This window comes from Vulpes lagopus, chromosome 3 (assembly GCF_018345385.1).
Source record: "Vulpes lagopus strain Blue_001 chromosome 3, ASM1834538v1, whole genome shotgun sequence".
In the NCBI taxonomy this organism is placed as follows: Eukaryota; Metazoa; Chordata; class Mammalia; order Carnivora; family Canidae; genus Vulpes; species Vulpes lagopus.
Window position 1 is genome coordinate 51,541,917 of NC_054826.1, and position 22,038 is coordinate 51,563,954.

Genomic DNA, 22,038 nt, shown 5'->3' on the forward strand with positions numbered 1-22,038 from the left:
CCTTCAGCCCAGGGCCTGATCCTGGAGACACGGGCTCGAGTCCCACGTCAGGCTCCCTGCATGGAGCCCACTTCTCCCTCTGCCTGTGTCTCTGCCTCTCTCTCTGTGTGTGTCTCTCATGAATAAATAATAAAATCTTTAAAAAAAATCAGTAATAAATATTGCTAAAATAATAATTAGTATTATTACTAAGATTAGCAGCTATATGGGGATTTATAATTGTGGTTAATATAATTATTTGTCTTTTCTATACAGATATCCAGGGCAGTAGTATCTTATCTTACCCTGGATAAGATAGTGGTTATCTTTATTGTTATCTTTATTTCTGAATACCATATTTTATTTTTTTTTAAGATTTTATTTATTTATTCATGATAGAGAGAGAGATGCAAAGACATGGGCAGAGGGAGAGGGAAAGAAGCAGGTTCCATACCCCAGGCCGAAGGCGGCGCCAAACCGCTGAGCCACTAGGGCTGCCCTGTATACCATATTTTAATGTGTAAATCTGAAAAAGAAAGAATTGAATATTTATGATTTAGGGAAACATACTTGTAATTGGATTTGATAACTCATAAAGGTACAGAAAGTGTTAAAGCAGGTTTAATACAAAAATTTATGTGATAAGAGAAAAATGTGTTATTAAATGAAAGAAATGAAAGGCAGTTGGTCTTTAAGAAGGTTGATGTGGCCAGGATGAGGGATCTGTATTGTAGAGGGAGGAATCATGTGAAAGAACAAAAAGAGTAGAAACCTGAAGTAGTCATTTTGCAGGGTGATAGGGTTTGAGAGAATTGTGTCTAACTTTGTTTTTGGAATTTCAGGGGCTGCTTGGATGGGGTTATTACTTGATAATGCTTCCATTCCGGTTTACCTATTACACAATACTTGATATATTTAGGTATGTACATTTGTATTTATGTGTTAGTAGCAATAGGGTAGACTTTGGAGCTGAAACATAGACCAGAATAATAAGGTTTGTGCTCTGTCAGTTTTGACTTGCCAATTTGTCATCACATTGAATACTCTTCCTGAACAATCTTTTAATATAATATGACAGTATTTTAAATTGGTCAAACATAACAGATGTTATGAAATGGAACTGTCTTAAATTAAGCCTGTAAAGTAGTCCTGCTTATTATTCTCAACGTCAGCCTACCTACATTTATCGTTATCTGCCCTCCTCCCACCATCTTTGTCACCTTTACATTCCTTAATCTTCACACCCTTTTCTTTCTAACCACCATTATCTAGTAGCTTCACACTCCTTGTAACTTTTACCCTAAACTATCTAACTTCATCTGACTACTCATAATCTCAACAAACTTTCTTGCTTTGAGATTATCCATTTTTTTCCTCTCCCACAACAGTTTTACCTCTCAGACACTCATACATAATCTGTCCTGGCAATGCATACGTTGCTGACACTGGCACCCTTCTGTATGTATACTCCCTTGATTCACACTTTCACTTTTCTTCTCACTTCCTCCATGTACCCATTCAGACAGCTCAGCACCAGGGTCAGGACTAGAAAATATCAAAGGGGCCCAAGTTTCTGTCATATTAGTCTTGGGGCATCTGATCTAGAGCTGAGTAGTAAATGAACCTATACCTAGATTTTATGGAGGAATAAAACTAAAATGTTTTATGGGCATCCAGGCCAACAGATGGAGCCAGAATATGTTGTCTGGACCTTGCATACAGGGCAGCGGATATTTTCCCCCATATATGGAATAGCTTTGCCTTGTTCTAGAGAGCAGGGGCTGTGGAGGTCAGGACCCAGCAGGTTAGTTGTGAAGGATCAGGTAATATCTTTTACCTTGACTACTTGGTGTTTTAGGAGTCTGCCTGCTTAATGACTTCCTTGCTTTAGCAGTTCATCAATTGGTACTTTTCCCATCCTATTTTATGCAAGAATGGGCACATATAAAATGTTAAAACTAATAAAGACTGAATTGAGATCTCTATTTGTCTTTAAGAGCTGATTGTCCTGAATTGTGTAGGCCATGGAAAGATATTGTAATTAGAAAGAAGCTACAGCCTTTATCCATTCATTCATTAAAATTTGAAAACTTAAAAAGACTAGTAAGATAACCTTAAATACTTAATTTCAAAGAAAGTTATCAAAATATCAGTCTTGTAAAGGATTTCTAACTACTCCCCCACATACACAACTTCTTATATATGTTTTTAATTTCCTACGGAATGTTTGTGTCAGTGAATTTGATTTGATTACTCAGGAGAATTTCTAAATGAAATTGTATGCACATGGGTAATTTGAGGGGCTAAGAAATTGGCTCAAGATTTGTTAAGGAAAGTGTCATAGTTTAGTCACTTTTCTGTGCTGAAATGCCTCATGTATGTGAATATTGGCTTTCCTTGGAAAAAAATATGCATGGCATGTGTGACTAATTTTAATGCAACTGTATCATCCAAGCAACTTTAATGTTATGTAGCACATTGACTTACCAAAACTGTCCATTGCCTTCTCTGGAAACCCAAAAGATAAATAAATGATACTATACAAATATGATAAGATAGGCTCTTTAGAAAGAGATGTGTGGTGTATCATCCCTTATCTTGACAATAGCTGTCAGGTCTCTAAATCAGCCAGTGTACTCTAGATCAGTTTTATAACTTCCTTCATGGATGCCATTAACCATAAATCAGTAAGCAGAATTTTATTGCCCCCTTGAAAAGCAGGTAAATCATGACCACAAGTTTGGGTTTGAAGCCTGTCCATAATTTGAATAGCTTGGGAGTATGCACTAAAAATTCAAAATCCCAGGACAACAGGAAGGAGAGGGAGAGGCAAGTAGGACAACCAGAAAGAGACAGAGCTCTATTCTAGAGCAGTGCTATCCAGTAGAATTTTCTGTGGTAATGAAAACATTCTGTATCTTCACTGTCCAGTGTGGAAGCCACTAACCACATGTGACTATGTGGCAAGGGTGACTAAAGATCTAAATTTTATTTTGCATTTTATTTCGCTAATTTAAATTTAAATAGCACAAGTGGCTAGTGGCTACCTTATTAGACAGTGCCATTCTAGAGACTCTGGGGGGCACAGCCTGACCTGTGATCTTTTTGGACTGTGTCTTCCTTTCCCGTTTTTTTTCTAGTCCTGAATTTTTCTGCAAAAAGCACTCTGGATTTGCTCAGGCCAGTGTTGGAATTTATAAATCCTAGTAGGTTACATTTGTCTTGAACAGGCAATGGAACAACACTTGCTGCTTTGCAGCTTTTTTTGAATAAAGCTTTGCAGACTTTATTCTCAGGTTTGATGGTCCATTCACAGACCATACACCTCCTTTTGCTGCCATGCCTCTGCCTCTGGCTCTGTTGTAGGAATCTTTACAAACTGGCCCACTATAGTAAGCCAATTCATGTGATATTTATTCCTTCCTCCCCAGGTTTGCTCTTCGTTTTATACGGCCTGACCCTCGCAGCCGGGTCACTGACCCCGTTGGGGACATTGTTTCATTTATGCACTCTTTTGAAGAGAAATATGGGAGGGCACACCCTGTCTTCTACCAGGGAACGTACAGCCAGGTCAGTGCCACAAACCATATAGATGCCAATTTATTGATATGGTTCTATCCATAAAGGAAAGCATAGCCCAGCACTGATCATGTCATTCTTTTACTCAAGAACCTTAACTACCTCTTGACTGCTTCCAGAAAAAGAAAAACCAGCCCTACTTGATCTAATCCCAACCTCTTTTTGAGGTCTTTGCTGTATAACTTGTTTCTCCATACCCTAGGTTCCAGCTAAACCATTTCCTGAACATATTTTATATACTTTTTCACCTCTGTGCCTTTGCTTTTGCTTTTCCCTCCACCTGGAATGCCTTCCTCACGTTTTTTTGCTAAATGGAAGCTTTCCCATCCTTCAACTAGGTCATACCACTCCCTTCTTATAAACCCTTTCTGATTGACGTGTCCTACCTGGCCTACCTTGCAGTCTAACTAAAATAGTAGTCTTTCCTTTTGTGCTTTCATAGTTTTTTTGAAAACTTAAAGCAGTTTCACATTCTTCCTTATATTATGGTTGATTATGTTTATTTTTTATCTCCTATACCAGACAGTAATCCCCTTAAAGGCAAAGTCTAAGTCGTCTTTGATCCCTCACAGAATTGAGTAAGAACATAGGCCATAGACTGAAGGCAGCACATCTCAGTCAACCCAAGCCACATAAACCTTTGACTGATACCTCTTAAGGGGTGAAAATTAAGAGTTCTGTGGGTGTTAGGCATATCTCGAGTTTGCCAAAGAAAAATGTAGAAGTAACGCTGTGTCTGTAGTCCAAAGGATGGTTCTGTTCTGCAGCCTCCAGTATTCCTGAATCTATCTGGTAAAAAACAAACAAACAAACAAACACACCCAAAAAAACATACTCTTGCTTTCTGCTTTGATTCTCCCATATTGGCTTTTTCTCTTAGTTGGTCTCCTCAGAGGCTCTGCTGCCACCCTACTCAACAAGCATTAAGCACCTACGCTAAAGATGCAGTTGTGAATGAGATTGGTACCTCTGCACCCTCTTTGCTATGATCCTGAGGGTAGACCACCATTGGTCATTCTGGAGATACTAATTGTATTGTGCTGAGGATTATGCAAAATGCAGAAGCATACAAAGGAATCTTGGACACTTGCGTTGTCTTTGAAGATCTTTTAAACTTTGTGCTCTTTACAATGTATTTGGGTCCCCTAGTCTTGCATCCCTGCTTGGTATGCGGCCTGAGATCAGGCTCATCTTTGCAGTATTTTTTATGTATAAAGATGTTGTAGCTGTAAAGTGGCAAAACTCTCACCTCCCCTTTCATGTGGTCAGATTCTCGTTTTTATCTTCCTTTAGACTGTGGGAACAGCTGACTTTTCTGTGATTTGTTGGGGACCTTTCTTTGTCAGCCTGTCTACTCTCATGTGCCTAATACAGTTTAAATCCTAACACCGAACCTTTTCATTAAAGCTTGTTAGCTTGGACGTTTTGTAGGGAGAAAAATGCCAGGGGTATGAAGGTAGGAGCCCAGAATCTGATTTCTTGTTCACATTTTTTCCTCATTTCTCCTTTTGTTCTCTTAGCCTAAGGAAAAGCTCAAGGCATAGTCATCATAATAATTAGTGATCTTCTGTTTCTCACAGGCACTTAACGATGCCAAGCGGGAGCTTCGCTTTCTTTTGGTTTATCTTCATGGAGATGATCACCAGGACTCTGATGAGTTCTGTCGGTAAGTGAATTGATTGATTGATTAAATTTTTTTGTCTGCTGATGTTTTGTAGTAAGCAAGTTCTTCTCATATCCTTTTCATCCCTCTCCACAGCAACACACTCTGTGCCCCTGAAGTTATTTCCCTAATAAATACTAGGATGCTTTTCTGGGCATGCTCCACAAATAAACCTGAGGGATATAGGGGTAAGTTGTGTTTCTTTTTCCTCATTGAGATTGTTGAGATATCTTTGGGATAGTCTGAGAAAACACGCCGTTTATTGCATGGCTATTCTGTGTTAGACATGTGCTCATTACATTTTATATATTATCATATGTAATCCTCTCAGTAGTCCTGAAAGGAGGGTTGTATTATCTTCCCTTTATGGTTTAGGAAACAGGCTCAGAGAGTTTAAGTGAGATTGTACAATTAGCAAGCTCAGATCTGTTAGACTCTAGTGCATTCTTTACAGGTAACCATTGCCAGGTTTTATTTTTAAAACATCCAGTTCTATCCAGCAGGACTAATCTAATCGCTTTTAATCTAAATGGCTTTTTACTGAGGAGTTGACTCTCATCATGAATGATTTTATTTTATTTATTTTTAAGATTTTTATTTATTTATTTGAGAGAGAGAGAGATAGAGGGAGAAGCAGGCTCTTTGCTGAGCAGGGAGCCCGATGTGGGGCTTGATTCCAGGACTCTGGGATAATGACCTGAGCCAAAGGCAGACATTTAACCACCTGAGCCACCCAGGCGCCCCCCATCAGCAATTTTAACAGCTTCTTGCACATTGAATTAGTTGGGTACTCGAGTGCTGATAGGGATTCAGAAAGTTCAGATCTTTGCTGACAATAACTCTTCACTAGAGATAAGTATATTTAGAAGTCAATATAAAGTATACATTAAGAAAATGTAGTTACTTTGTAGTTACTTGTGTTCAGCAACTTTTGAGTATATACTAGCATAGATACTAAGAATCAAAGATGTTTTGCCTACCTCTTAAAATCTGAATCTTTACTCCTAATTAGTTTTTAAACATCTGATAAATTCATACAGCATGCATTTTGCCACTCTAATATGGCTTTGGGGATACCCTATGGAGGGTAGTTGATAGAAAGAGATATATTTTTTATAGAAGCTTATAAAATATCTTCTTTAAAACCATAAGAAAAACGGGATCCCTGGGTGGCGCAACGGTTTGGCGCCTGCCTTTGGCCCAGGGCGTGATCCTGGAGACCCGGGATCGAATCCCACATCAGGCTCCCGGTGCATGGAGCCTGCTTCTTCCTCAGCCTGTGTCTCTGCCTCTCTCTCTCTCTCTCTCTCTCTGTGACTATCATAAATAAATTAAAAAAAAAAAAAAAAAACCATAAGAAAAACATAAATAAAACTCCTTTATGGTAAAATCCTGCTTATTTGGAAAACTAACTTTCTAAAACCTCTTTGGAACAAAAAAAAACTAGCTCTTTTGTTTGGTGGTAGGTGAGGGAGACATGAGGAAAGGACTAAGGAAGGGATTGAGTAAGAGGAAGAAAAGGCAGAAGACAGTGGTGGATCTCATCACCAGTAATAAAAGGCTGAGATTTACAGCCTTATTTTCTTTAGTCCTGATACCCAACATAGGAGAAAATTATACTTAGCAGTAGCCAAATTCTTTATAGGTCCTTTTTTTACCAAAATGGCTTTGTCCTTGACTTCTGCAGTCTTCCCAAGCATCATTATGACAACCACTCCTGCCAGAATAGTTTATACTATTCTAATCAAATTACCTGGGAATAGGGACACAAAAATAAAACCACAGCAAAGATTAAAAAACTAGGAGGACAAAAGGTATGTAGAGAATAAGTGAGACCTCCTTTCATTCCCAAGTGGGAGTAAAAACCTTCCTGTCTTGCTCCTTGTGGAAAGTCTAAGAGTTGATCTGGTTCATCCGAAGGGCTGCCCTTAACCTGTTGACTCTTCTTTCTCTCAGTCTCGCAGGCTTTACGAGAGAACACCTATCCATTCCTGGCCATGATTATGCTGAAGGATCGGAGAATGACTGTAGTGGGACGGCTAGAAGGCCTCATTCAACCCGATGATCTTATTAACCAGCTGACATTTATCATGGATGCAAACCAGACTTACCTGGTGTCAGAACGCCTTGAAAGGTACAGGGGAAGTTCCTCTGAAAAGAGAGAGACCAGCTGTAAATTTGGATGGCTGACCCAGGGCTCCACAAATCCTGACTTACTCTTAGAGGCAACTTTGAAAACCTTACCCATTTAGTGTTAAAATATTTATGTACGTTGACCAAAATAATTCTATCAGATCATCTGTTCTTGGAGATGTGATTCAAAATAAAGACAAGGCTGTATGCTCAAGAATGTATATATCATGTCATTTAGGTGAACCATAATCTAAGGAGCTTAAATGTAAAAAATGTGGAATTATTAAAACTCTTCCTCCCATTATGTAAGTAGTGCACATTAATTGTAGAAAATGTTGAAACCCAGAAAAGCACACAAAAATTTTTAAATCCCCCTTAATCCTACCATAACTTTTAATATTCTGGTGTATTTTCTTTCATTTTTTTAGATCCGTTCTCTCACTCACTCCTATGTAGATATACATAGTTTGGGGAGAAAATAGGGAGTATACCAGAATGTTACAGTATTTTCTCTTTGGTTAGTAGAATTCTGAACAAGATTTTCTCCATTTTCCCAATATTCTAAGATGCATTTATGTGGTTTTTGGTTTTATGAAAGCAATATATGCAAAAATCCAATAATCCTCCAAAGGGGTATTTAACTAAAATACGATCTTGATTATCACTTTTTGGCAATAATACTGTTACTTTTGCTAGAATTGGGAAGAGAGGATAGTTTTACTTGTAAAGTTAAAAGGGAAAGGGAAAGAAAAAGTTTGCCATTTCTTTTTCTGCCATATTAAATTGGTAAATGAGATGGCTCATTCAGATTTTGCCATGCTGTGCTTTGGAATCCTTTATGGTGGTATGAAATACTCACCTGTCAAGATTGTTGACCTTTTTACCTCCCCACAAATTTTGGTATAAGAAAACAGAGATTGCTCTTTGCCTTCTCTGCTTTTTGGTCTGGCCACAGGGAAGAACGAAATCAGACCCAGGTCCTGAGACAACAGCAAGACGAGGCCTATCTGGCCTCTCTCAGGGCAGACCAGGAGAAAGAAAGGAAGAAACGGGAGGAGCGGGAGCGGAAGCGGCGGAAGGAGGAGGAGGTGCAACAGCAAAAGTTGGCAGAGGAGAGACGTCGGCAGGTAATGAACCTGTCTTTACTCCTCAAGATTCCCAAACTGATCTTAAGTGTGAAAGGAAAAAAACTTGAAGATGGTGGGATTTGTGGGTGTTTTAATTCCTTGCCGTATTTTTTTTTTAAAGAAGTTTTCTGTCCAGTGTGAGGCATGAACTTGCAGTTAAGAGTTGCATGCCCTACTGACTGAGCCAGCCAGCTGCCCCCTCCTTGCCATTTTTACATTTATTACATTTCCACAAATATTTTTAAAATTTATTAAAACACAACAGTGAACAAAAATCAGGCAGAAAACTCTATTCCATGAAAAGTAAGTACAAATGCACAACAAGCAGTTCAAAATCCACAGCAGTAGTTTGTATATCTTAGCAACATTGTTAACTAATTTGGCATTTCATTCATGCTCTTTCATTGTATATTACCACTTGATTACAGCCAGTGTCTTTTAGCCATTCCCCTTTTTTCCAGACAGGTAAATACCCTAACATAGTTAATAAATAATACATGTGATGCGGTAGCACTTTGAATTAGGGTCTTTCTGTTTCTGACTCTTGCCAGGAGATTTTTCTTATTAGTCATTTATTTTTCTTCTGGCTGCGCGGTAAACCTACATGGTGATAGTATTCCTGTTTCCCTGTTAGAGCCATAGCCTTAACTTTGCTTTGTGTCTGTACAGAATTTACAAGAGGAAAAGGAAAGGAAGTTGGAGTGCCTGCCCCCGGAGCCTTCCCCTGATGACCCTGAAAGTGTCAAGATCATTTTCAAATTACCCAATGATTCTCGAGTAGAGAGACGATTCCACTTTTCACAGTCTCTAACAGTAAGGACCACCTAAGTTGTGTGAAGTGTATGTAGGGTCTGGGCTGTAGATTTGGAAGCTTTTAAGGGCTCTTGAGAGTGTTGTTGGTGTATCTGCTGCTCTCATGCACAAGGCAGGAAAGGGTGGGGCAGAGAGAGAAGAGTGCAGTGAACTATTAGATTCTTTCAGTTCTAGCTGCCAACTCAAAGGAAAACATATTAAGGTTTTCTTTCATCATATTTGAGTTCTGCTAAGAAACAAGTGTAACTTACCAAGAAGTTCCACGAAAGACTTGCACATTAAGTTGATGGGAGGCTCTTCCATGCTAGTTAGCTCACATTGCCCTCAGAATCCCACCAGAACTCCTCACTTCTGTCTACGCAGAAAGCTCTGTCTCCACTGACCTAAAAGCACCAGAATTACACATCTGAATATAAATGCATGCAGTTATCACTCTCCCTTTCTATCCATTTAGCCCATAAGAAGCCCCACTTTGTGGGGCTACCTTGTATATCTGATATCTAGAGGTAAGTAGTGTTTGTCATTCCATAGGAAAATAGTTAAAAGCAGAGACTCTTAGAATATCACAGAATGATGGGCACTTGGGTGGCTCAGTTGGTTAAGCTTCTGTCTTCAGCTCAGGTCATGATCTGGGGACCTGGCATCGGAGCCCTGTGTCAGGCTTATTGCTCAGTGGGGAGTCTACTGCTGCTTCTCCCTCTGTTCTTCTTCCCGCCCCCACTCATACATGTACACACACGCTCAAATAAATAAAATCATCTGAAAAATTATCAAATTCTCATTCTTCTAAGATCAGTAGGTGTGTTTTCTTGGTCAGTATACTTCATTGACTGTGTTTCTTCATCTGTCAAATGGGTATAATAATAGGTACTCTAATGAGATTATTTTTATTATTAAATTTGTATGTAAAGGGCTCAACATTGTGCCTGGCTCATAGTGAGCACTTAAATGGTTACTGTTGTTTTGTTGTTTATAACCAAAAGGAAGTGTCTATTTATATTGATAGTTGGTATGTTGTCTTTCCAAATTTACCAACTATATAGTAGATTCTGCCATTTCCCTGATCACTCAAGATAATCAAGAGTAAACTGCATAATAGAAATAAGGATGCACTGCAGTTAAGGGAGGCTGGCTAGCACATTTTTACTTCTCCTGTTTAAATAAAAAGCATCGGACAAGTTGCAGAATTTTTTACAGGGCCTCAGATACCTTACCAGTTAAATGGAAATATAATCTACCCTTTGATAACTATAAATTGAAGGTATCTCAGGCACTGTTCTAGGCACTCCAGGAGTGCCTAGATGAGTGAGACTCCTGGAGCTTATGGCCAGTGGGGAATGTGAGACTCAGAGCTAACACAAAGTAAAAAGTTAGAAGGTACCCTGATGAGAGAAAAATGAGTAGCATTCTCATTTTATTTATCTCATTTATGCATTTATTTCTATTGAGGGAAGGTGTTCATATCCCTAACTTTAGATTTTTAAATTGGGATGATATGAATGAGCCTCACACAATACATACCATGTAGGTGGTTACTAAATGTTCGTTCCTTTCCCTGGTGTGTTTCCTAACTATTGGTTTGCATTTGGATTTTAGCTTGCAACCATGTTCATTAACAGCTTCACATCATAGTATAACTGACTTTTTTTTTTTTTTTTTTTTTTTAAGATTTTATTTATTCATGAGAGACACAGAGAGGCAGAGACACGGGCAGAGGGAGAAGCAGGCTCCATGCAGGGTGCCCAGTGTGGGACTCGATCCTGGGACTCCAGGCCCAACGTCCCGGGCCAAAGGCAGATGCTCAACCACTGAGCCACTCAGGGATACCGTATAACTGACTCTTAAGGAGCTTCTACTCCCCAAATTCTAATTGTGTGTGTGAAAAACCTAACAAAAATGAACTCTCTTAAGAGTTTCAGATGAAAATCTATTAGAATTGTGAAACAGTATAGGCTTCTGGCCTAAGGGGAACCAACCCATTTATTAACTAATCCTTAAAGACTCTTATTTTATTTCAGTTTATTTTTTTAGATTTTATTTACTCATTTGAGAGAAAGAGCATCCACAACTATGGGGGGAGGGACAGAGAGAGAGGAAGAAGCAGACTCCCCACTGAGCAGGGAGCCCTATGTGGGGCTTGATCCCAGGACCCTCAGATCATGACCTGAGCCAAAGGCAGCTGCTTAACCAACTGAGCCATCTGGGCCCCCCAGTCCTTCAAGACACTTAAATAGGTTCTCAGCTTTGAAAAACAAATCTCAGACTGAGAGAAATAGTTGGTCATAAGTGGGGACAAGGCTCAGAGATGGGAAATAAGTGTAAAGGAGAAGTCTTTAGTGATGGTATAGGCTTTTAATTTAACATTCATGGGATTTATAATATAACTGAGTAAAGATTTACAGTTCTTTTATGTTCTTGCAGACTTTGTGTCATGTACAGTGAAATACTCAATTTGCAGGAAGCTCAGCTCTTGATAGTAGTAAAATGCTAAGATAAAAAAGGAAAAACTGGAAAAATCTCTAGATCTCATGAGTGGGGAGAAAAGTAGCAAGCTGACTTTCTGTTAAAATGAATGCATATTAGAGAGAATCCAAATTATACTTAGCCCAGGACTCATTTTTCTATCCATTAGAAACCAAAAGCAACCTCTGGAGGTGATGTCCATTGTCAGTGGTCAACAGAAAATGCCAATTTTATAACAGGGCTGACTATTATCAAGCAAGATTGAAATGGAAACAAAATATTGTTTCACACTATATAAAGCCCCTGTTGGGCTCATACCAGTAAACTTTGTTCAAGTCTATTGATGCATCTTAATATAAGAAAAGAAGGTAAATGTTAATGGAAATTGCACAGAGAGACAGAGACTCTAAATGAGGTTGATAGATTAAAATATGTTAATTTATAAAATCAAAATATGTGAGTTTATAAAATCATGAATGGATTTAGAGAAGAGGAGCATGGATTTACTCCTTAAGTTTTGGAGTGATATGTTGCCTCTTAAAAGCTCTAAAGAGATAAGTTTAAGACCAATAAAGGACTGCTTCGCACAAAGGGGACTAAATTTATGTGAGGTACAACAAAAAGAAAATAGGTTCCCTCAAAATAGTAAGGGTAATTTGAGTGTTGTGGGATTGACCTGAAGGAGGTTAGCATGCTATGCCCTTCATAACATATCCTTCAGACTCTCTGGTAGAAGTAGCATGCTAGATGAAGAGGCCCATAGAGTAGATCCAGTGTGCCCATTCTTAATATATGGCATCAAGAAACAGGGAGCAATAAAGGTGGCCCATTCCATAGGTACCTCACATTTTAAGTTTTAGCAATATGAGTTTTCTTGATGTCACCTTAACTTTTTATTAAGAATTTACCTTTATCAGCCTGAGTAGGGTGAGGAGGGCATTCTCACAGAGGACAGGTGCCCATGAAGGATGTTAGATCACTGACCAAATTTAGGACAGTGTCCACACAGTCAGAGCATGAGCGCAGCCCATGGTGGGGTGTGGGGTGTTAAAGCCAGAACTGGATTAAGGGGGAAACAAACTCATGGTTTTTTGCGTTATATACGAGAAATATAGACATTGATGTGTGTATGTGTATACACATATTCTCTAGTTTTTTCCACAGAGAGTGATTGGGAGCAGCAACCCCCCAGTAGCAATGAATGTACATAGCACCTGGATTGTGGCTTTTAAATACCACTGCCCCTCCTCCCCCAATATATATATGTACCACTGTCCATTAAGAAGAACCAGGGTTCCTTGGAGAAATGGCTTATTCCAGAGCTGGGGCAAGAAAACACAAGATCAGCCTAAAATACCTTGTGCTAGAAAGCAAGGAATTATTCAAAAAATGATGGAGACTTGTCACCTTGGATGGGCTCTTCTGACTCCATCTGAAACATTTGAACATTAAAATAAATACTATAACATTATAACCTTCTGAATAAAATAGGAAATCGTGAATCTATGTTAATATTAAATAAATAAGTTGAAAGTTTGAGGAACAGAAGTCTCTGTAGTCTCAAAGTACCTCCCCACAAGATCTCTTTAATTATAAAAGTAAAGGGACACCTGGGTGACTCAGTGGTTGAGCGTCTGCCTTTTGCTCAGGTCATGATCCTGGGGTCCTGCAATCAAGTCCTCATCAGGCTCCCTCCAGTAGCCTGCTTCTCTCTGCCTCTCTGTCTTTCATGAATAAATAAATAAAATCTTTTTTAAAATAATAATTACAAGGAGAAAGGAATGGCTGCAACAGTGGAGAGGCCTAGCAGTCACCACCTTAATGAAGAGATCAAAATGCACATCATAGGTACTGGGGCAAATCAGAATTGTGCTCCAGCTGGATAGGATACTATTAGTAGAATGCAGCATCATTCTAGAACATTCCTGCGAAAGAACATATCTGGAACCTAATTGTGAGTACACATTAGGGGAATGAAAGACATTCTGCAAAAATAACTGACCAATAATCTTTAGAGGTGTCGAGGTCATGAATAATAAAGGAAAGGCTAAGGATTTATTCTAGACTGAAGGAGGAGACTTAGAAGATGTGACAGTGAAATGGAACACATAATCCTAAACTGGTTGCTTGTGCTGTAAAAGGCAGCTAGCAAAACCTGAAAACTTTAATAATAGTTTAATATATATTGCTCTGTCATAGCAATAATGTGCCAGTTAAATTTCCTGTTTTTTGAGAGCTGTATTATGGTTATGTAGGAGATTGTCCTGTTTAGAAAACATACACAAGTATTTTGGGGGTGATGGGACATCGGGTTGGCAGCTCATTCTTAACTGGTTTAAAGAAAATTCTGTGTTCTATACTCTCCACTGTTCAGTAACTCTCTAATTATTTCTAAGTAAAAAAATTTTAGCTTTATATCAGGCAAGTTGTCAAGAAAAAAAGACCAAACAGATGAATCATTCCAGAAGTAGAACTAGCATTGGGCTGTGTAATCACTTAAAAGAGCTGCCCTACGTATTTCCTCTGAAAGGGAAGGACCTCACAATAGAATTCCAGTGTCATGCAATAATTTCATATCTCAGAGTCATCCTGGAGAGAGCTGGTGGAGATACCTGATTTCATAGTTGTGTTGAGTGCTCCTTTGTCTTTCTCTCACCTCCCTTTTCCTATATGATCTGCAGGTAATCCACGACTTCTTATTCTCCTTGAAAGAAAGCCCTGAAAAGTTTCAGATTGAAGCCAACTTTCCCCGGCGGGTGCTGCCTTGCATCCCTTCAGAGGAGTGGCCCAACCCCCCCACACTTCAGGAGGCCGGACTCAGCCATACAGAAGTTCTCTTTGTTCAGGACCTGACAGATGAATGACATTATTTTTCCCTCTCCCCTCCTACCCTAATCCCTAAAAGAAATGGAAAAACAAAACGAGAGAGAGAAATTCATATTATTATTATTATAATACAATATTTTTTTTAAAAGACTGCTGCATCCTAAGGAAGGATCAGAAACCATGCTGCCTAAAAGAGTCACCACCTGTGTGTGTGCATGAAGGTCAGCAGTGAACGTTCCCACTGGCAAGCCCACCCTTCCCTACTGCCTCTGCACCACGCACCTTCCAACGAAAGGAGACTCTTCAATCCAGTTATTGTCCCAACTGGGGAAGGGGAAATTCCCACTAGTTCTCATTCATTCTTGCTTTTATGGAAAATAAAAGTGGAAAAAACATCGACCAGCTACTACTGCAGCATCTCCTGAGGACTTGCTTCTCCCACCACCAGAAAAGAGGGAAGAGAAGGCACAGAACAGAGATGTTCCTTGAACTTCCCACAATTTATGAATAACTTCTAAACATTTTTTGTTGCTTTGTAATGACCAAAGGAATGAGGCTGACATAGGTGTTCTTAACTTTTATTTGATAAAAAGCCAATTCTTAAGCCCATGAGTTCATGCCCTGGGCTCCTTAGCCCATAAGAGTGTAATAAAGGTGACCTGGGCTGGTTTGTGCTTATTTTTGCCATTGTCCCTCTCACATTCCTAGAGAGGTGGTTCTTTTTGGTCCAACTCTTGCTGTCCTTTCTTAGCATCTATTGTGCCTCGCTTGGAGTATTGGGAGGAAATCTGGGTTCATTGCCCCACAAAGTCTCTGTACAGATATCCCCATATATGCAGTGTGAACTCTGTGTATACTCATTATACACATAACTGTAGTTGTCCCTTGGAATCTGTACTAGATGGTTATGCAATTTGAACCAAAGGATAGCAGCTCTTCATTCCTCTTCTGATTTGTGCGTGCTCTTCCTGCCCATCCCTGAGTGTTCCTGAATTGCCAATCTTGGTGTCTTCCCAAAGGCCTAGCAGGGTCAATGGTAGAACCAGCAGAACCCCATGATGGTGCCCTGCCTGTCTCAGTAGGAGGGTGGTGGTGGTGGTTCAAGGATAGAACTAGAAACCTTGAAGGGAGCCAAGACAGAACTCCAGGTGTGTGTAAACTGTTGGAAGGTACAGTTAGTTTCTGATATAGCCACCTGCTGGAAGCAGTTTTTAATCCTCTCCCTCTATTGCTATGTTGAGGTAATAGGGGTTTTTAAACCTCAGGATGGATGTCTCTTCTTTGGTTGAGTTTATGGTAATGGGTACATGGGTCATGCCATGTATTATTAACAGATGTCAGCGTGAGCTGGCAAATATTCCAAAGTGTTCTATAGCTAGACTGGTGCAGACTTGTAACACAGCAACCTACTGAAGTAACTAGAGCCTAGCATGCTTTGAGGCCAGGGCCCATATCAAGATAAAACATAACTTGGTAGATTTGCAGTCTCCAAAGGCTTTCTCTCTTGCTTACCTAAAAATCTAAGGGCAACTCTTTTAGGTAGCACTGATGTATGTGACTTCTCCTCTGCATCCCACAGTGGTTGGGGTAAACATGGGTAAGGGACGGGATAAGGAACCTCACAAGGCACCACCTAGGGAGCCTGGGAATTACCCAGTGGTCTTGGCATAGATGTCTAAAACACCATCTCTAGGAAAATTTAATTTCGTTCTGCTCCTGGCTGCCTATTATTCCATTTTGTTTACTGCTGCCTCAAGGCCAGATGAGTGGGAAGTCACTGTTGGCATGAAAGGTATCTGGAATGAATACCAGGATAAAGCATATTCTCTATTCAGCCTTATGTGAAGTCTGCTTCCTGCTTACAACCATGCAAAGAGGAATTTTTCCACATAACTCCAAGTCTCCCTCCCTGTCAAACTCATAGCTGTTTCCCTAGCAGTACACAGAAGGGCAGGATATTAAGGGCCTTCTCTAGGTTGGGTATTGTTTTGGGTGTTTTGCCCACACCTCTTTGGGAAGTTGTAAAACTTTTTCCTTAATTCAGTCTGCATCTTATTCTACAACATGCACTTTATGTCTCTTGGCCTTTCGATACTTGTTCAGTGAAGGAGGTCAGATGCCAGACTATTAAGAAAAAGTGTATGTCGGTAGAGTTCTTGGGATGGCTTACCCATTACTTTAGGTTTCAGGAAGTTTTATCTGAAGCACATGTTCCTTCCTAGTCCATGTTGAAACAAGCGTGCTTTGTTCAGACCCCATTCCTGTCTCCTTACCGTAGGGCTGCTGCATAGGTGTCATCTCCCTTCCTCCATGAAGGATGAACATTTTGTCACTTAAAGCCAGTACAATCTGTTACTCCCAAGGACCTCGGAACTCAGTGGGACCTGCAAGGGAGAAAATACTGAGAAGCTGATGATCTGCAAGGATTTACTCATTTCCACATCACCTCTGGGTTATTTCAGCTGTTTATCAAACAGCAAGCCATCAACCTAACAAAAACACTTGTTTCAAGTTGTGTTCTGCAGTCCCAAAACTGACGTTGTAGATTCAACTGAATAACATGGGAAATGACCAAACAAAGACACCCAGTTGGAGTCTGTTGAATTTCTGCAGTTAGTGGGGGCATTTCTGGTCTTCCACTTCTGCAGAATTTCCTGCAGCAAATACTTTTTTGTGCTTGTTTGCCTCCACTATGATGTTTGGATTAAAAATGACCAGAGAATATCTCTTAAAAAATAATAAAATAAGGAACCTAGAATCTTCAACTGAGCAGTCATTATGAAAATTGCTAATGGTGCCAAGGCCAAGGAAAGAGTTTCAGAAAATGACTGTGGGAAAGAGTGATAACCCCCAGAATGCAAAATCGGGAGTATTACCTGGTGCTTGAACAAGGAGCTCCACTTTGCAACTGGTTTTTTTTTTAGGACTTGTGAGGAACGCAGCAACAGGAAATCCATCCACAAAAGATGCAGTGTCCCAACTTGTACTGCGCCTGAATAGTTACATGATAATTTACTGAAGAAATCTAGTGTACTTAAAATTTTTTTCATAAAAGTTTACATTGTATTGTAGGTTAACATTAAATGTTTTATAACAAAAGTCTCCTAAGAAATTGTGGGTCTTTCTGTTGAGGAGAGATGTGGTAGGTATTTTCCTGTGTGTGAAGGAAAGTTTGGGAAACATGAGGATGGGAACAGGGTATTGCATTGCTGAGAAGCAAGGAAGAATCAAAGATGAGCAAGGAGTTAAAATTGTGTATTTCAGTGAAAAGAGGCAACATAGCAGACAGATCCAGGTTCAAGTTTGGGCTTATCTGTCCTCAGGCAAGTTCTTTAGTTTCTCCAACTGTAAAGTGTACACCATCTGTCTCAGGATTGGTTTATAGGTTAAATCAAATGTATATGAAGAGCCCAAAACAAGTGTCATTGTTTCCTTTCTCCTTGGTAGTGTGTTTTGAAGGAATATTTTCTTGGAGTTGTAACTGTCCGTTTGATAAGGGATGCCATGTCTCCTGCTAGAACAGACCTATGTCCTTGTGAATGAGTGCCTAAAGAAGAATCACCTTTGATCTAATGAAGTCTGGACTATTGGAGCTCCCCTCCTAAGGTATTTTTACTTGTTTATTGTTTTTGGTTTTTTAAATATTTATTTATTCATGAGAGACAGCGGCAGAGACACAGAGAGAGAAGCAGGCTGCCATGCAGGGAGTCCAACATGGGACTCAATCCCAGGACTCCAGGATCATGCCCTGGGCCAAAGGCAGGTGCCAAGCTGCTGAGCCACCCAGGCGTCCTTGTTTTTTGTTTCTAAGAGGAAATGTGGCCAGCCCCGGTGGTGCAGCGGTTTAGCACCGCCTGCAGCCCGGGGTGTGATCCTGGAGACCTGGGATCGAGTCCCACGTCGGGCTCCTTGCATGGAGCCTGCTTCTCCTTCTGCCTGTGTCTCTGCCTTTCTCTCTCTGTGTATGTCTCTCATGAATAAATAAATAAAATCTTAAAAAGAAACTAAAAAAAATAAGAGGAAATGTAAGTCTTAGTTCTTTGCCTTTCTCTTCCCCACTGTCTGACCTTATGCAAAGAACTCATTTCTGTGAGCTACGAATTCCTGTCACCATCAGAGTCTACCCTGTTGCTTATCTGAAGATGTGGGCTTCCATTTTTGTTTTGTTTTTTTGTTTTTGTTTTTTTAAAAATATTTTTAAATTAATTTTTATTTATTTATGATAGAGAGAGAGAGAGGCAGAGACATAGGCAGAGGGAGAAGCAGGCTCCATGCACCGGGAGCCCGACGTGGGATTCGATCCCGGGTTTCCAGGATTGCGCCCTGGGCCAAAGGCAGGCGCCAAACCGCTGTGCCACCCAGGGATCCCCTGTTTTGTTTTTTTTTAAATGTAGATCATATGTGTAAACTAGAATGTCTTTTGCTCAGTCTAATAAGTCTGCAAGAAGAGTTTGTTCACCGTAGGTCAGAATCCATTTTTAAAAATGAACACTTCACAATTGATTGTGAGGGTTATGTATAAAATTTTTGCCATCAATTAACAGAGTAAAGGATGATTCAAACTCTGATGCCAGACAAACCTGGTTTCAAATCCTGGCTGTGACTTCAACTCTGTAGGCTTCACTTTCATCATCTGTAAAATGGGTTGTAGCCTTGCAGTCCAGATGAAGTGAATTGCTGCTGCAGTTATTTAGCATGCAATAGATGTTCAGTAAGTTATAGCTCCTATTACTATTTTCAACAGTCTGTAGCTTGCCCCCTGCTAATAGTTCATCCTAGATACAGGTAAAGGAAGAAGAGAGGGGAGGGATTAAGTTGAGGCTTTTCTCAATGAGGCAGATAATGCCTGACCTTTTTTTTCTTTTTTTTTTTTTTTGCCATGCCTCTGGTCGTGTACTCCGTATACTTTTCCCCTGATGGAGCCACCAGCCCCTCAAATCTCTCCCTCATGACTATTAGCTCAGCCAACAGTATGCTGAGACTCTCCTGCCCCTGGAGCCTTTACCCCTTCCCTCTTCTGTTTGCTGTTCTTGGTAACTCTCAGAATGATGCCTCAAACTCCCAGATTTCTAACCCTGGTAAACTGAAACCTGATATTCTCTTGAAGATACCACTTCAGGAAACCCTTAAGCAGATAACTTCATTTTCCCTTGAGTCTTAGAACCAGGGAATGCATCTGTGTTTCTCTTTTGCCACTCTGATGCCCTGTCTTCTAAGACAATGCCCCTGAAGCATATGCCATCTCCTTGGACTACTTTATCCTCTTCTATCTAGTTGCTACCAGACAATATTTCCCCAGATGTAGGCATTTGATACTTTCCCCTCCACCAGCTACCTAGGTAACTCTCAACGTCTACATATGTGGATTTCTTAAAATTCTGGTTCTGGTGCTCCTGATTTGACTTGTGTAGCTGCTGAATGTAGTGGAAAGAGGCCTTGAGTCAAATCTGAATTTGAAACTGCCCCTTGGTGAGTGATCTAGGGTGTTTCCTCATCTATAAACATAATGGCAGTGCATCCTTGCAAAGTTCAGGTGCTCTTTCAGTGGGCTGCTCTCTCTGAAGTGCCTGGTGGTGGGTAGATGGATGCTTAGTGAATATTTGCTTTCTTTGCTCCTCTCCCTCCCAGCAGTGCCGTGCTTTGAGTATAGCCTTCACTATGAACTGCTTCACCCTCCAGACCTTAGAACCAAAGCCTTGCTGACCACAGCCTTTAGTGCTCCAGTTCCACGCTCCCCTCAAGGCCTTTCTGTCCTCACTACTCCTCCCAGTTCTCTTTACTAAAATTCTGTTGGCTTCATGCTCCTCTCCACTACAACCCAGATCTGTCACAATTCCCAGAGTTAAAGTGAACCATTTGATTTCTCTCTTGTTCTTTATGTTGCAGAATCCTGGCATATATTGCAGCAAAATAAGGAGCCCAGATGTCAGTGCCCACTTTTGTGACCCAGCTCTAGGGAGCCCTGTGCATTTCTACATAGGCACTGCTCTGTTGTGTCCCCTTTCTCAAATCCAAGCCCACCTGCATCCTCCTCACTCTCCACACATTACAGCCTACTTCCTGAGGAATTTGAGATCTTGTCACAGAACTTCATCCTCTTCCTTTTTCACTTCAAAATTGTTCAGTGATGTTACCTGCTTCTTCTTTCCTTTCTGTCTTGTGGGTGTCTTTTCTTTTAAAGGAGATATAATTGACACACGGTAAAATGCTCGAATCTTAGAGTTTTGTAACACTTAACCTTATGTATACTTACACCAAAGACCAGATGCTCAGTATGTTTAATTATCCCAGTAAGTTACCTTGTATGTCTTCCCAGACTAAAGCTCCTCAGAGAAAACCAGTATTCTGGCTGCTTTTACCATAGAAGTTTTGCTTGTTCTTAAACTTCGTATGAATGGACTCACTGTGTGTGTGTGTGAGAGAGAGAGAGAGAGAGAGAGAGTGATTTTATAAATTGTTTTTGTTTTTTAGAGAGAGTGCATGAGTTGGGGTGGTGAGAGGAAGGAAAGGAAGATCGAGAGGGAGAGAAAAAAATTATAAGCTGGCCACCATGCCTAGCTAATCTTGAGATCATGACCTGAGCTGAAATGAAGAATCAGGTGCTTAACCCACTGAGGCACCCAGGCACTCCTGTTTTTGTTTTGTTTTTAATTAACCTATATACCCCACATAGGGCTCAAACAACCCCGAGATCAAGAGTCACCTGCTCCTCTGACTAAGCCAGCCAGCCATAGATTGTTTTCTTTATTCAGGTATTCCTATTCATGATAGGAAACTTTAGGAAGTGCAAAGAATAAAAAAAAACTAAAAACACATTGTCCAGAGGTATCTCTTGTTAATATTCCATTGTATGTCCTTCCTAGACTTTGCACATAAAAACTTTGTTGTCTACAAAAATAGGATGGCATTGTAAATATTGTATTGTCTCAGTTTCACATCTTCTTTATTTTTTTTTCTTCTTTATTTTTTTAAATGACTATGCAGCATTTCACTGAATGGATGTACCATAAACTGACCAAAATCCTCTTTAGACATTTTACGTTATTCCATTTTTTTTTTCCTTCAAAGTACAAATTGACAAACATCCCTGTAGTGCTAAAAGTACACATCCATGCTTGTTTTCTCAGGGGGAAAAGAAATCCCTTCTAGAAGTAAAGTTACTGCGTCACAAAAGGATGGAAATTTTACTTTTTTTTTAAATGATTATGTGATTTCCAAATTATAGTCCAGAAAAGTGACTACAATTTACATTCCTTCTAGCAGTGTGTGCTCAGTCTCCCATTTGTGTCATTGCCAGAACCCTTCCTAACAACTATCCCCTTTTCAATTGCTTGATTCTCTTCACGTTTTAATCACTTGAATCTAAAAAGTCAAGCAAAACCTTTAACCTTAACCTTACCCACAAGTTACCATTCTATCTGCTTTCCTGCCAAGATGGCTTGCACCAGCCTCCAC

The 22,038-nt window shown here is 40.0% G+C and overlaps 1 protein-coding gene across 7 annotated transcripts in view; it reads left to right on the top strand.

Moving 5' to 3' along the window:
- Window positions 1–17,682, top strand: part of FAF2 (Fas associated factor family member 2) — a 115,894-nt gene extending 98,212 nt beyond the window's left edge. For all 7 annotated transcript variants that reach the window (XM_041750067.1, XM_041750070.1, XM_041750071.1 and 4 more), the window contains 8 exons: window positions 822–898; window positions 3,411–3,549; window positions 5,139–5,224; window positions 5,318–5,409; window positions 7,178–7,355; window positions 8,310–8,481; window positions 9,151–9,294; window positions 14,439–17,682. In XM_041750067.1, coding sequence (XP_041606001.1) covers window positions 822–898; window positions 3,411–3,549; window positions 5,139–5,224; window positions 5,318–5,409; window positions 7,178–7,355; window positions 8,310–8,481; window positions 9,151–9,294; window positions 14,439–14,621 — 1,071 coding nt within the window. In that variant the 3' untranslated portion in view covers window positions 14,622–17,682. The remainder of the gene's footprint in view (window positions 1–821; window positions 899–3,410; window positions 3,550–5,138; window positions 5,225–5,317; window positions 5,410–7,177; window positions 7,356–8,309; window positions 8,482–9,150; window positions 9,295–14,438) is intronic.
- The last annotated feature ends 4,356 nt before the right edge of the window (window positions 17,683–22,038 follow it).